At 42.5% G+C, this 15,014-nt stretch overlaps 1 protein-coding gene across 2 annotated transcripts in view; it reads right to left on the bottom strand.

Moving 5' to 3' along the window:
- Positions 1-2,682: 2,682 nt before the first annotated feature.
- Positions 2,683-15,014, bottom strand: part of BLVRB (biliverdin reductase B) — a 37,014-nt gene continuing 24,682 nt past the window's right edge. Inside the window, exons 3-5 of one of the 2 annotated variants that reach the window (XM_077285575.1) lie at positions 13,041-13,130; positions 8,418-8,549; positions 2,683-3,452 (exon numbers count right to left, since the gene is read on the bottom strand). In XM_077285575.1, coding sequence (XP_077141690.1) covers positions 3,292-3,452; positions 8,418-8,549; positions 13,041-13,130 — 383 coding nt within the window. In that variant the 3' untranslated portion in view covers positions 2,683-3,291. The remainder of the gene's footprint in view (positions 3,453-8,417; positions 8,550-13,040; positions 13,131-15,014) is intronic. The other variant, XM_077285576.1, reaches the window with a different exon arrangement.

Genomic DNA, 15,014 nt, shown 5'->3' with positions numbered 1-15,014 from the left:
CAAAGGAATTTTATTTTAATATACATTTGTCACTTTAGCTCTTGGAGGTATTTCTCAGGAAGTTTGTCGTTTAGTGCTTCATGGTAGAGCAGCCGATGAGAAATGTCTGATCTGCTCGATCTGTCCTAATCAAAGGTGGCATCCGATAATGTGCCGAAGTAAAAGCTACCAAGCTCTTCATTACGACCCGCACTATTGCTACCCATCTTTGTCTATAGAGGTTACATGGCTGTGTGCTTGATTTTGAACACCTGTTTTCAATGGGCGACTCTGCAACATTTGGCCTCCAAATGTAATAGCTCAAACGAAGGCCAAGCTATCTGTAGGTCTCCAATTACTCAACAGATAAGCCTTAGACCAAGCCATTTTAACCACCTGAAATGTCTTGACTATGGCCATCTTTAAGCTGGAGCCTTGCTTTTGCAGTATTAACATATTCACCTCCAGACTGCTTGTCTTACATGTCAGAGACCCATGGGAGACTGAGAGGAAAGTGCAGAACGAGAACATTAAGAAGCCCAGAGGAGTCATAACAGGAACGTGGAGGCGAGAGGACAGTGCCATTATAGCGCGTGATTTATGAGTGAGGCTGAGGGTTAGAAAGGAGGGCTGGTGACTCAGAAGGATGGGGGGCTAGGAAATAATGCATTCCATCCTACAGGAACCAGAGAGGAAAAGCACGATGGATGAGCAGAGAGGTGGGGATTGCTGAAGTGAAAAAGGAGGGGGAGGCAGCGAAAGCATTTCCTGTGGAGTAATGAACCAGAGGAGCTGCTGCTAGAATATTCACTAATAATGCACCGTTACCAGTTCCCGCCCTGCAGGCCGAGTAACGTGCACACCCTGCACCACCCCACCATGTACGTGTACCCCGCAGCAGCAGCACATAGGGATAATTACATGCATCCATCATCTTTGTGCCACCAAACGGTCTGTTTTTGGAAGGTTTCTGATTTATTACACAAGACTCTATGAATGAGCCATCTCACTTCTTGACTTGACACAGTTGAGCAAATAAATTCACAGGACCCCGATCCAGGTCAAGAGGGAGCCCTGCGAATAGCCTCCTACCCGCTGGCATCCCAGCGCCTCAATCTGATTAGTAGGCCTGATGAAATTATTATTATATTAAATATCATGCCGCAATGATAACGTCCCGCCTGCAAATCGGAAGAGGGATTATGGCGGTTTGCAGGGAGCTACGTAATACTGACTTGGCAATTGGACGAGAATTCTACAAATCTCTGAGACATGTATTATTGGCATCTCGCTCTGATGAGGCCTTTTAGGCTTTGCTTGCTCAGTGCAATTTTGGAAAAACTGGGACAGTAAACGGAAGTCTAGTAACACAAACAGGGGAATGACTACTTTTCCCTGAGCAGTTATGAAGGGATGGATGATGGCGTCATATCTAGTTATGAGCGAATATACTCGTTACTCGAGATTTCTCGAGCACGCTCGGGGGTCCTCTGAGTATTTTTTAGTGCTCGGAGATTTAGTTTTCATCGCCGCAGCTGAACGATTTACATCTGTTAGCCAGCTTGATTACATATGTGGATTCCCAAGCAACCAGGCAACCCCCACATGTACTTATGCTGGTTAACAGATGTAAATCATTCAGCTGCGGCGATAAAAACTAAATCTCCGAGCACTAAAAAATACTCGGAGGACCCCCGAGCGTGCTCGAGAAATCTCGAGTAACTAGTATATTCACATCACTAATCCTAGATCTAGAAATAGGGCTGGGGTCACACTCGCAAGTGTGATGCGAGAAACTCGCGCATCAATACCCAGCACTGCAGCTGGCACCGGGACAGGAGTATGTGGCTGCATGTATTTCTATGCAGCCGCACACTCTGGTCCCGAGTGCCGGCGGCAGTGCCCGGTTTTGATGCGCGAGTTTCTCGCATCACTCTCACAAGTGTGACCCTGGCCTAGGTCAGATAAAAGGACTGACTAGCCTCCCAAAATGTTATTCTTGCACTTGAGTACTTCCCCCAATCTTAAGGAATTTTATAAAGGGATCCTGTCCATATGTTTTTATATATGAAAATAGTAATCTGGATTGGTAGGAGCACTTGTCCCCCAAATAAAAAAATTATACAATTTTATTTTTTTTTAACGACGAGATTGTATAGAGCCATAATACAGTAAGTGTTAATGTGCTCTAAGTTTCCCATTACAGCTTGATGCAGGAGATTAGGTCTAACAGTTTTGTTTTTTTTTAATTTTAAATAAGGGTTGTATTCAAAACAGCAAAATTAAATCTTGAGAACAGCAGGGAATTTAAAGGAGTTTTCCCATTTTCGGAAAAAGGCACATGTCCTGCTGGAAGACCCATGACCTAGGATGCAAACCTGGCTTTCTGACGCTGGGCACTACATTGTGACCCCAAATCCTTTGGTAATCTTCAGATTTCATGATGCTTTGCACACAGTCCAGGCACTCAGTGCAAGAGGCAGAAAAACAACCCCAAAACATCTTTGAACCTCCACCATATTAGGCTGTAGGCATGGGGTTGACAGCACAAGCTGCTGAGCTCCGTTAAGTCGACGTGATATCACAGCTGCAGACAATAACAGACACTGAGCAGCGGTGGACACTCTGCGCTGGACCCTGGAAAGGGCAAGTAATGCATTGTTTAAAAAATAAAAAATAAAAATAAATAAAAATAAATAAAAAAAACTAACTGCAGCCGGGGCTCCAAGGGTTTTTCAGAACTGGAAAACCCCTTTTAAAAATCAAAAGGCATATTAGAAAATTGCAGAACATTTCACTATAGCATAATAAAATTGGCTCTTAGCTCCACAATCTCCGCATAAGGTCATGTTCTCACATTCAGTATTTTACATCAGTATGTGTAAGCCAAAACCCAGGAGCGGGTAAAAAATACAGAAGTGGTGACGTGTTTCTATTCTACTTTTCCTCCGATTGTTCCACTCCTGGTTTTGGTTTACAAATACTGATGTAAAATACTGAACGTGTGCACGTGGCCTAATGGGGAGATCTAGTTAGAAGCAAGGCAGATATTAATAATTTCATTAAATAATAAAAAAAAAAAAATCATGCACTTCTATCCAATGGAAAGAGGTTTTATTGCAAGTTTGTCATTATTACATCTCGAGTGTTAGTTGAAATGAAAACAGTAATAAAAGGATGAAGTTTTACACTATTAGATGAAATTTTAAAAGATTTTAGAAATTTTTTTTTTTTGCATTAGTGTAACAATATTTGAAAATGAATGGCATTAGTTAGGAATGTTATTGCATCCTTAAACAATAAAGAGAGTCGTTACAAGCCAGTGTAGTCACGAGATAAGGTGACGTTTTTCCCATCATACTCGGATGTGTTCAAACAGCGAAGGAAGAAGTCGCCGAGGTCGTTGGTGGAGATCACATTCCCTCCGCGCTCGCCAACTTTCACAGTGTAATCTCCAGTGAAAGGCTTATTATCTGCACAGGTAGAGACAGGAGTTACCGTATTATATACATGGATCGGACTGACAACAGAGGCATCTCCAGCATATTGACAGTGTACAGAGCCCACGATTCTGAGAACACCTAATGTTGCTTTAGTACCACCGCTAAGGTATCGCTACTTCTACACATTATTTTTAAGAACATCATGAAATTTATCAATAAAGATTTGTCAAAGCCAAATTATCAAAAACACAAATATGTAGAAAAAATATGCACTCAAAAGATACAATGGAAAAAAAAATAAAATACACGTAACCTAATAGGTGCAGCAATGCTGTAAAAAATCAAAATACAAAAACAACTTTGCAACATCAAAAAGTCATCAAATACTAATTGTGGAAACATAGTAAAAAAAACAACAAAAAAAAACAAAACACGGCACTTTTTCAATAAGGCTGTTCAAAAAATAATAATGTGGAAAAAAAAAAAAAAACCTGTCGCATTCACTAGTCTTCATATTTCAGATGAGCCTCACCTATTCAAGTCTATGGGTGAGCAAAAAAAAAAGGAAAAAATTGGATTCTATATGGATCAACGGTACAGCATGCAATTTTAACGGATACAGTTGTGTGAGAGTGTTCGCCCCTTCCCGATTTCCTATTCTTTTGCACGTTTGTCACACTTAAATGTTTCAACCAAACAAATGTAAATATTAGACAAAAATAACACAAGTAATCACAAAATGCAGTTTTTAAATGAAGGTCTTTATTATTAGTGGAAAAAGAAATCCAAACCTACAGGGCCCTGTGTGGGCAAAAAAGTGATTGCCCCCTAAACCTAATAACTGATTGGGTCACCCTTAGCAGCACAACTGCAATCAAGAGTTTGCAATAACTGGCAATAAGTCTTTCAGAAAACTCTGGAGGAATTTTGGCCACTCATCTTTGCAGACTTACTCTCCCCTCCCTATTGAGAAATGGTCCTTACCAGACCCCGCTAATGGCAATTGACCGTATATACTCGAGTATAAGCTGAGATTTTCAGCCCAAATTTTTGGGCTGAAATTGCCCCTCTCGGCTTATACTCGAGTCATGATCGGCGGTGGGGTCGGCGGGTGAGGGGGAGAGAGGACTGTCGCATAATCACCTAGTTCCGGCGCTCCTGGCGCTCCCCCTGCCCGTCCCACGGTCTTCGGTGCCGCAGCTCTTCCCCTGTTCAGCGGTCACGTGGGACCGCTCATTAAAGTTATGAATATGGACTCCACTCCCATAGGGGTGGAGCCGCATATTCATTCCTCTAATGATGGTAACGGTGTCCGCTGACAGAGGAAGAGGCTGCGGCACCAGGAGACCATCTGTCCGGGATAAGGAGCCAGGGACGCCGGGAGCAGGTAAGTATGTCATAGTTACCTGTCCGCGTTCCACACGCCGGGCGCCGCTCCGTCTTCCTGTCCTCTTGCTCTGACTGTTCAGGTAAGAGGGCGCGATGACGTACTAGTGTGCGCGCCGCCCTCTGCCTGAACAGTCAGTGCGGAGAGATGCTGAGACGGGACGCTGAGGAGCTGCGGGCAGCAAGAGAGGAGAGTATGTCATTTTTTTTTTTTATTGCAGCAGCATTATATATTGCACAGATTTATATGGAGCATCTATGGGGCCATAATGAACGGTGCAGAGCATTATATATGGCACAGCTTTCTATGGAGCATCTATGGGGCCATAATGAACGGTGCAGAGCATTATATATGGCACAGCTTTATGTGGAGCATCTATGGGACCATAATGAACGGTGCAGAGCATTATATATGGCACAGCTTTATGTGGAGCATCTATGGGGCCATAATGAACGGTGTAGAGCATTATATATGGCACAGCTTTCTATGGAGCATCTATGGGGCCATACTGAAAGGTGCAGAGCATTATATATGGCACAGCTTTCTATGGAGCATCTATGGGGCCATACTGAAAGGTGCAGAGCATTATATATGGCACAGCTTTATGTGGAGCATCTATGGGGCCATAATGAACGGTGCAGAGCATTATATGTGGCACAGCTTTCTATGGAGCATCTATGGGGCCATAATGAACGGTGCAGAGCATTATATATGGCACAGCTTTATGTGGAGCATCTATGGGGCCATAATGAAAGGTGCAGAGCATTATATATGGCACAGCTTTCTATGGAGCATCTATGGGGCCATAATGAACGGTGCAGAGCATTATATATGGCACAGCTTTATGTGGAGCATCTATGGGACCATAATGAACGGTGCAGAGCATTATATAGGTGTCACAGCTTTATATGGAGCATCTATGGGGCCATAATGAAATGTATGGAGCATTATATGTGGCACAGCTATATATGGAGCATCTTATGGGGCAATAATGAACGGTATGGAGCATCTATTTTTATTTTTGAAATTCACCGGTAGCTGCTGCATTTTCCACCCTAGGCTTATACTCGAGTCAATAAGTTTTCCCAGTTTTTTGTGGCAAAATTAGGGGGGGTCGGCTTATACTCAAGTATATACGGTATCTTCCATGGAATAAAAATGATGGGACATATTGGAAGCCAAGTGCCTGATCCCTCTCTCCCCTGCCGTCTGCAGTTGCCATTGAGTCTGGAGGCCCCCCATACAAATTAGGTAGTCAGTTGAACCCTCTGAAATCAGCAGGTTTGGATAACATTAACATGTATGGCCATTGTCACCATAAGGGCATTACTGCCCTTACTGCTGTATGGGGCCCAGGCCCAGTACAGAGGGGGCCCTGGAACAGTCGGGGCCCCGCCTCATGTTTCTGCTCACCGGGCCCCATCGTGCAATGAAGTTCTGTGCACAGCACACACCTCGGCGCTGGAAGCTTCTCTCGGAGCTCCACAGCAGTCTAACCTGGACGGCTGCGCAACTCCCGCTCCCTCCAGCCTCTGGACTTTCGGTCAGATGACTGCAAATGCTGAAGTGAGTGGGGGTAGGGTGTTATGATCCTAGTGGCAAGGATCGCAGGTCGGACTAGCTAAGTAACTGAACAGACGACTAGCTCTGGGGAAGTGGTAACTAGATTGACCGCAACCTGATCCTATCCGCACACAACTATAGGCAGCCATGGAACGTAACCTGAAAATCCTAGACGTCTCTTCACGGCCTGAGAAACTGAATATTCCTGGAGGGAAAGAAAGTCCTCTCTTGCCTCAGTGGAATGACCCCAAAGATATAGAATAGCCCCCCACAAATATTAACGGTGAGTTAAGGGGAAAGCACAAACGCAGAGATGAAATTAGATTAAGCAAATGAGGCCCGCTAATACTAGATAGCAGAAAATAGGAAGGGAACTGTGCGGTCAATAAAAAACCCTATTCAAAATATCCACGCAGAGATTGCTCGAGCCCCCGCACCAACTAACGGTGCGGGGGAAGCAACTCCGTACCCCAGAGCTTACCAGCAACAAGAAATCACATATTAGCAAGCTGGACTAGACTCATCATACACAGAAATCATATTGCAGGCAGATGAGCAAAAAATATTCAAACAGAACTTAGCTTATCCTGAAGAGGCAGAAAACGAGATAATCAGGAGTAATCAGAATAGCACTGAATACATTGACAGCCGGCAACAAGTGGAAGTGAAGCAGAGCTAAATAGGAGCCTCCCTGGAGAATAACGAGGCAGCTGATCCAGCCAGACCCGCAGGATAATAAACCAAACCACCAGGGGGAGCCAAAAAACCAAAGTCACACAATACCATCTGTGACCACAAGAGGGAGCCTGAAAACGGAGTTCACAACAGTAAGGGTCCTGCAAATGAAGTGAGTGGGGGAGGGGGACTGCAAATGATGAAGTGAGGGAGGAGAGAGAGACTGCAAATAATGATAAATTCAGTGTGGGGGAGAAAAGTTGATAATGAACTAGAGGGTGGGGGTGGGAGAGAGAGAAAACCTGACATAATGAATTAGGGCAGAAGGGGCATGTAAATATAATGAATCGGGAATGAGAGGTACAGATTTGGGGCCGATGAGGATGCAGTGACTGGTATTGAGTTGAGGGAAAGAGTACAGAGGCTAATTTATTTATTAGGTGGGGAAAGTGGCTATGTATAGTTAGTGGGGGCACAGTGGTGGATTACAATTAATATTTGGAATGGTGGGTTGCATAATAACTTATGTATTAATTGTGGGTGCAAGTCTGTACTCGGCTGTGTAGTGTAGAAGAAAGGGAAAAAGTGGGGAATGTGCTCTGGAAGCCGTGCTCTAGATAACTGTTATTTTATGCAGAGTCCGGCCTCCTGTGTATAATGTCACTGTTGGTCACTGTATTACCTGTACACTATATACAGAGTTCCTGTGTATAATGTCACTGTTGATCCCTGTATTACCTGTACACTATATACAGATCTCCTGTGTATAATGGCACTTAGTATTGTGTTTTTATTAATGATCAGTATTGTAGTGTTTGGTCACTATGTGTTGGCAATATGTGGTCTGGTCATGGTGTGGCGGTATTTGTCCCTTATATGTGGTACTATTACCTAAAAAGAGTATTGGATATTTTAAGTAATGTTTAATTGGTTAGAGTAGCCCGCTGCTAAGAGTCGACCTTGTCGTGGTGTCTGCCAAAACAAAAGCTGCTGAATATATTGATAATGTGTGATTGGTGAGGACGTTGTCCAGAAGGAGTTTTTTCAAGAGTGGGCAGTGGGACTGTGGAAGGTTTGAGGGGTGGAGGCGGAGCAGAGGTCGAGTTTGGGTCTCAAGGGGGACTGAAAATTTTGCCAGTATGCGGCCCTGAAAATCCTAGTGGCAGCCCTGTGTATGACCGGTCTAATACATATGCGGCTGCCAACAGCTTCACATGGCACCAAAAATGTTGAATATAGAAGACCTGTCACTGTCAACCATGGTGGGTTATAATGTCCAAAACCTAACCGCCAGCCTCTGTATAATAAGAGATTGTACATAAAACTGTGGTATCCATAATATTTCTGAAAACCCCAATGATCCCACTGACCTGCAATGTGGGGAGGAAGCACAGCCACGTAGTCCAAACCGGAGCCTTGAAGGATCTTTTGCATCCGGATGTGATCCTCAGTCACTGGCAATAAGGCAGGTGGTACTTTGGCGATATCCCACTGCAGGAAAGCTTCAAAAGAAATACATTAATTATCAAAGATTTAAGGCATCACAAATGTATATACTGTAGTAAAGGAGTTCTCCAGTATTAGAAACATTAACTCTTCCAAAATTGGCACCAGATCTATAAACGGGTTCTGTCTAGTATGTTTAGCTCCGCTCAATTGATACGCATGACCTGTCACGTGAGAATCCAAAAAGCATGAAGATCCGACTGTCACCCATTGGCAATAGTTTTCATTGCTAAGGTCTAGCTCATACTTATTCTAACCACAATTTAGCAAACGGCAAAGCCGCAACATCCTAATACGAACAATGGGAAACTCTAGTTTTAAAGGAATTTCCCTTTAAAATTGAAGTATCTTATTTCAATAAACAATGTTATAGAGACTGCATTAAAATACTTTAGCACTTCTAAAAAAAAACAACAAAAAAAAAACTCTCTAAATTCATATAAATCACTGCACACCATATACAACACAGGATATCTAATGTTTTTAGTGTAAGGTTCGTTATAGTATTACAGGTACAACTCCGTATTTAATGACCCAAACTGACAGCTGTATAGGGATTTTTTTTTAAAGCAGTAAATTTGGGTCATCAAAAATACTTTCTGTGATATGGACATCCCAGATAATATTAATGAACATATCAAATAACTTTATTATCAAAATTAAATATTATGGAGATCAAAAACTGAAAAAACAAAACAAAAAACCTTTACTCCTTTTTAACTGGTCGATTCCTCCTCCCCCCATTCCAATCTTCCCCTTTTTTCAAGAGCCATAACTTTTATTTTTCCCTCTATGTAGCAAGATGGGGCTTGTTTCTCGGGGGACAAGTTGTAGTTTTGAAGGACACTGTGCATTTTACCATCCAATATACTGGAAAATGGTAAAAAAAAAATAAAATCCAAGAGCAGTAAAATTGTACAAAAAAACAAAAATAATTCTGTGAGGGATAGGGTTTTATTTTTTTATTTTTAGAAGACAAGGGCTTCAGTGGAATTAGGCATTAGGCGAGTATAACTGTTTATTATTTTTAAATAAAAAAGTGTTTTATTTTATTTCTAATAAAGGACTTTATTCTGGCTGTTTTTTTTTACCATACAACTATAGGATTAGTAATGGATAGGTGTCTCAGACACCTCTTCATTATTAATCCGTGGGCTTGATGTCACCTGACAATACAAAGGTGACATCAACCCCACAAATATAAACCCCACTTGCCAACGCTACAGGGCAAGTGGGAAAAGCCAGGCAAAGCTCCTGGACTGGAGCATTAATAGATGTGCCTTTACTGGGCATCTGCGGGCTGCTATTTTTAGGATGGAGGCGGGCAAATATCCATGGCCTCTTACCAGCCTAAGAATAGCAGCCCCCAGCTGTCTGCTTTAGCAAGGCTGATTGTCAAAAATGGGGGGGTTGGACTTCACACAGGTTTTTTAAAATTATTTAAATTTATAAAAACAGTGTGAGGACCCCTCTATTCTTGATAACCAGCCTTGCTGAAGCTGACAGCTGAGGGTTGCAGCCCTCAGCTGTGGGTTTTGCCTGGCTGGTTATAGAGAATACAGGGGAACCCAGACAGTTTTTTTTTTTTTTTTAATTATTAATTTACAGCGCAGGAGCGGCTGATGAGCTGATGAATACTCCCATCAGCTGCTCCTGCTGTCACTGTTATTAGCGACAGCAGGTGTCAGATGATGGGAGCAATAGTCCCATCCGCTGACACCAGTGACCGGAGGTAAACTTTATACCTCATACTGTCATTTGAGAGCGTGGGAACCGCAGCTCTCTGACCAGCGGGGATGATTTCACCGCCAATCGGAAGCTGTGTTTGCCGCACTGTCACACACATGACAGCGGGACAAACACCCGGTTTTAGGGAGGCCGAACCCGAACAGTAAGGCTGCCGTCACACTAGCAGTATTTGGTCAGTATTTTACATCAGAATTTGTAAGCCAAAACCAGGAGTGGAACAATTAGAGGAAAAGTATAATAGAAACATATGCACCACTTCTGCATTTATCACCCACTCCTGGTTTTGGCCTACAAATACTGATGTAAAATACTGACCAAATACTGTTAGTATGACGGCAGCCTAACACTGACTTCCTGGTGAAGTTAGTGTTCGGTGTCCGTGCCCGAACAGGACGTGTTTGGTACGGATGCCGAACTTTACTGTTCGGGTTCGCCTATCTCTAGTCACCACTTCTATTTTTCACCCACTCCTGATTTTGTCTTTCAAACACTGATGTAAAATACTGAACGTGACCTTACAGGGATACCAAATTTTGTTTTATATTTACGTTCTGAAATTTATTTTTTTTTTTTAAAAACCTCTTACTAATGTCGCCATGTTTTGACACCTAATGTTATTGATTAACGGAGCTGTACGAGGGCTTGTTTATTTGCACCCCGAGCTACCATTTTTTTTTTTTTTTTTTTATTATACCAATTTGTCGCAGATACAACATTTTGGTTGCCTTTCTTTGTGGTGTTGAAGTGACCGGAAAAAAATTGGTATCTTGGGTTTCCATTTTTTTCCTCATAATGCCGTTTACCAATTGGGATAATTCATTTTTATTTTTTGTTAGACCGGACTTTTATGGACATGGAGATAGCAAATATGTTTATTTTTGTGTATTTTCTTTAATAGGGGGCGATTTTAATCTTTACACGTTATTTTTTTTAGTCTCCTGGAATGACGCATTGTAAATGCCGGTGTCAAAAATTAACAGAGACATTTAAGGACTTCACACCCACCCCAGTGATCTGATAGGCCTGTTTCACACGTCAGTGGCTCCAGTACGTGTGGTGACAGTTTTCTCACGTACCGGAGACACTGACTCACGTAGACACATTAAAATAAATGTCTCTGCACATGTCAGCGTGTTTTCACGCAGCGTGTTTTCACGCACCGTGTGTCCGTTTGAAAAACACGGAGACATGTCAGTGTTCGTGGGAGCGCACGGACCCATTAAAGTCAATGGGTCCAAGTAAACACGTACCGCACACGGATGCTGTCCATGTGCCGCCTGAGTACCACACAGACCATGCAGGAGACAGCGCTACAGTAAGCGCTGTTTCCCCAGCGTGTGGTGCTGAAGCCGCCATTCGTTCCTTCTCTCCAGCAGTGTTCGCTGGAGAGAAGGAATGAAAAATCAAATGTTTTTTTTATTATTTTTGTGTTTAAAATAAAGATCCTTGTCACGTGCCGCCTCCCACCCCGTGCGCCCGCCCGCTGGCATTAAAATAATCACCCAGCTCCCTCGATGCTTCCTCTCAGCGCCGCAGCTTGTCCTGTATGAGGTCACGTGGTACCGCTCATTTCAGTGATGAGTATGCAGCTCCACCCCTATGGGAGGTGGAGCCGCATATTCATCACTGTAATGAGCGGCACCACGTGACCTCTCATACAGGACAAGCTGCGGCGCTGAGAGGAAGCATCGAGGGAGCTGGGTGATTATTTTAATGCCAGCGGGCGGGCGCACAGGGGGTGGGAGGCGGCACGTGACAAGGATCTTTATTTTAAACACAAAAATAATAAAAAAAAACACATTGATTTTTCATTCCTTCTCTCCAGCGAACACTGCTGGAGAGAAGGAATGAATGGCGGCTTCAGCACCACACGCTGGGGGGACAGCGCTTACTGTAGCGCTGTCTCCTGCACGGTCCGTGTGGTACTCAGTCGGCACACGGCTGCCGCACGTGTGCCACACTGATGTGCCACGTGAGCTCACGGACACGGATAACTCCGGTACCGGAATTATCTGGACGTGTGAGACTGGCCCTTAGGGTGGGTCATCAATATGTTGATGCTGGACTACCACATGCCCCCACACGGGATTTTGGGACCTCTATTCTTGTCATTGCTGGGGTCCCAGTGGTCGGACCTCCAGCAAGCAGTCATATGAACTATGTCGTTTATGAAACCAAGATGGTGGTTAGGGCTATTGTAAATTGCAAACGTGCCAAAAAATGAAAAAAAAACACATCATGGCTGGTGAGAATGGATGATATTTTCATCTACTTTGATTTTCTGAAAAATGTGTGTGATTTGCAGTTCACTCTCATGACCACGATCTTGGTTCTGGATTTGAAGTACACATAACTAAATTATACCAATATATCTATTTATTTCTTGTGCCGTTTTCTTTGGTTAGGTTATATTGATTAAAATCTAGTGCCCACTTTGTGATCTTTCATGGGGGCATGTGGTGAAGATACTGAGAAACAGGGCTCCACCACTGGTATGGATGTCCATAGCAACAATAAATAACCAATCAGAGTTCGGCTTTCATTTATGAAATTACACCAGGAAAAAGAAAGCTGTGCTGCGATTGGTCACTATGGGCAACAGGGCCTAGCTTCATGTTCGGATAAACAAGGCCTATAATTTAACATTTGCTAATACATCACACGTGTCCCACCGTCCGTAAAAACTCCCCCTACCACCTTCAAATTGACTCTTGGATAAAACAAAACAATATACGTACAAGACATGCAGCCCAACACTTTTCGAACGCCATGCACCTTCATTGCCTCTACGATATTTCGGGTTCCCTCTGACATCATTGTGGTTGGTGCTGTCAGTAAATAAAAGACTTGTTATAACGAGTGTGATTTGAAGATTTGTATGAACCATTGCAGTATCTAACGGGGCCCCTCACTTTTAGTATAGGTTTCTTACAAGAAAGGACTATTTAGTGCCCCCCCCCCCCTAAGATTTTAGGTTACAGGGGTATCCAGAATGCTATATGCAAGTGGGCAGGAAGTAAAGAATGTGCCACTATTTATGGGACATAGATATGGCAGACCACACAATATATATGGTTTTTGTTTCAAGTATAATTTACCTACATTTGTATTTCGGTCTACATTTTATTTTGACGCCTTGGGGAGAATAAAGAACAAATATGGATATTTATGTAAAATAAATGGCCATTTTAGAATGCATATTATGGCTGAAGTTTCATTAACAATCATTAGCTCCAAATATGGGATTTATAGGAACATAAAACGATGCGTTTTCAAGAAAAAGACTTCAGGAAAAAGTTCTTTTTTGGGAGATGGGTTTTTTTGGGGGGAGGTTTGGATTGGAAAGTCTCCAAAATCTGCCTCAAGAATACTCAGCAACAAGACTCCCTTGTGGTGTGCGCATGCAATGTCTTTTTCAGGCGGATTTCGCCCTCAAATGTTAAAAATAATGAACAGAACGCACAAAAACATCTAAATGACTTGTTCCGTCTTTCTTAACTTCTTTTAACAGGTTCAGGCTTCAAACTCTGAAGCGGCTTGAAGTGACTGCTCCATCCTTCAGGCAGCTTCCGCTTGGAATAGGTCACTATTTTAGACGGAAAATTAAGAAAAAAATTCTGGCAGTAAAGTAGTTAAGAAACTAATGCGTGCTGAAGTGTCTTCTCTAAGTACGGTATATTAGGTCAAACTCGCCCATACAAGTCTATGAGTGTGGTGTGCAACCCCCCCCCCCCCCCAAAAAAAAACAAAAAAAACGGATCCCATAAAGGGACACCCGTATAGCATCTGATTTTTAACCGATACTTTGCAATTCTTTAACATAGGAAACTGTAAATGGTCTTGTAAATTATTAATAACTGCTGATGTAAAAAAAAAAAAAAAAAAATGGATTGCACATGGCTGACAATGGGAAAAGAAATTGAGTTTTCTGGATGAAGTGAAGATGTTTGGTGTTTTTTTTTTTTTTTTCTTGGAAGAGGACTTTGGAGTAGATTTACTTAGAAAAACGTAATGTGAACTTCGCCTCCAACTCCTGGAACAAAATCACCACTACAAAACATATTAGTAAGTTAGTAACTGGTCAGTGGCTCCCTCTAGTGGACATAATGTGATATGACAAATTAACACCAAATACGAACTGTATCCAAAAGATCAATCTAGGTGTCCAATAAAGCCTGATTACAGTAAGATATGCATGAGGACAAGTAAAGAGCACCCCAAATAATAACCAAGTACATGACGAAAACAAAGAAGACAAATGATATGATGTCAGTGTTTACTCTCATTATGCACCACTAGTAGGCAGTCTGCACACAACCTTGGACAGAGCGCTGTGACCTTTGTACACATTTTCTTCAATGTTGCAATGACAAGTTCCTTTTTTTTTTTTTTCTTAAAGTTTGGAAGGTTTGCAGATTTCTGCTGGGAGAGCAAATCAATGTGAAAGTCTTGAGATGTTCTCAAGGCGAGACCAAGAAGTAGAGACATTTCTAACAACTTCTTTCTGGTTTTTAATATGCACTGGAAATTGGTGAATATAGCACAAAGCAAGCAATACCTAGCTGCTAAGATACAGTATAGGGGCAGAATGCCATAATGTACAATAGCGGCCATATTGTTAATTTAAAATATCCCATCATTGACACGCAGAATTATTTAGTCGTGGTGCTCCATTTTTTTTTTTTTTTTTTTTTTTTAAGAAAAAAAGTTGC

Source organism: Ranitomeya variabilis, chromosome 2 (genome assembly GCF_051348905.1).
Source record: "Ranitomeya variabilis isolate aRanVar5 chromosome 2, aRanVar5.hap1, whole genome shotgun sequence".
In the NCBI taxonomy this organism is placed as follows: Eukaryota; Metazoa; Chordata; class Amphibia; order Anura; family Dendrobatidae; genus Ranitomeya; species Ranitomeya variabilis.
Note: the sequence above shows the minus strand (reverse complement) of the source record. Positions and strands in the feature narration are given on the sequence as shown.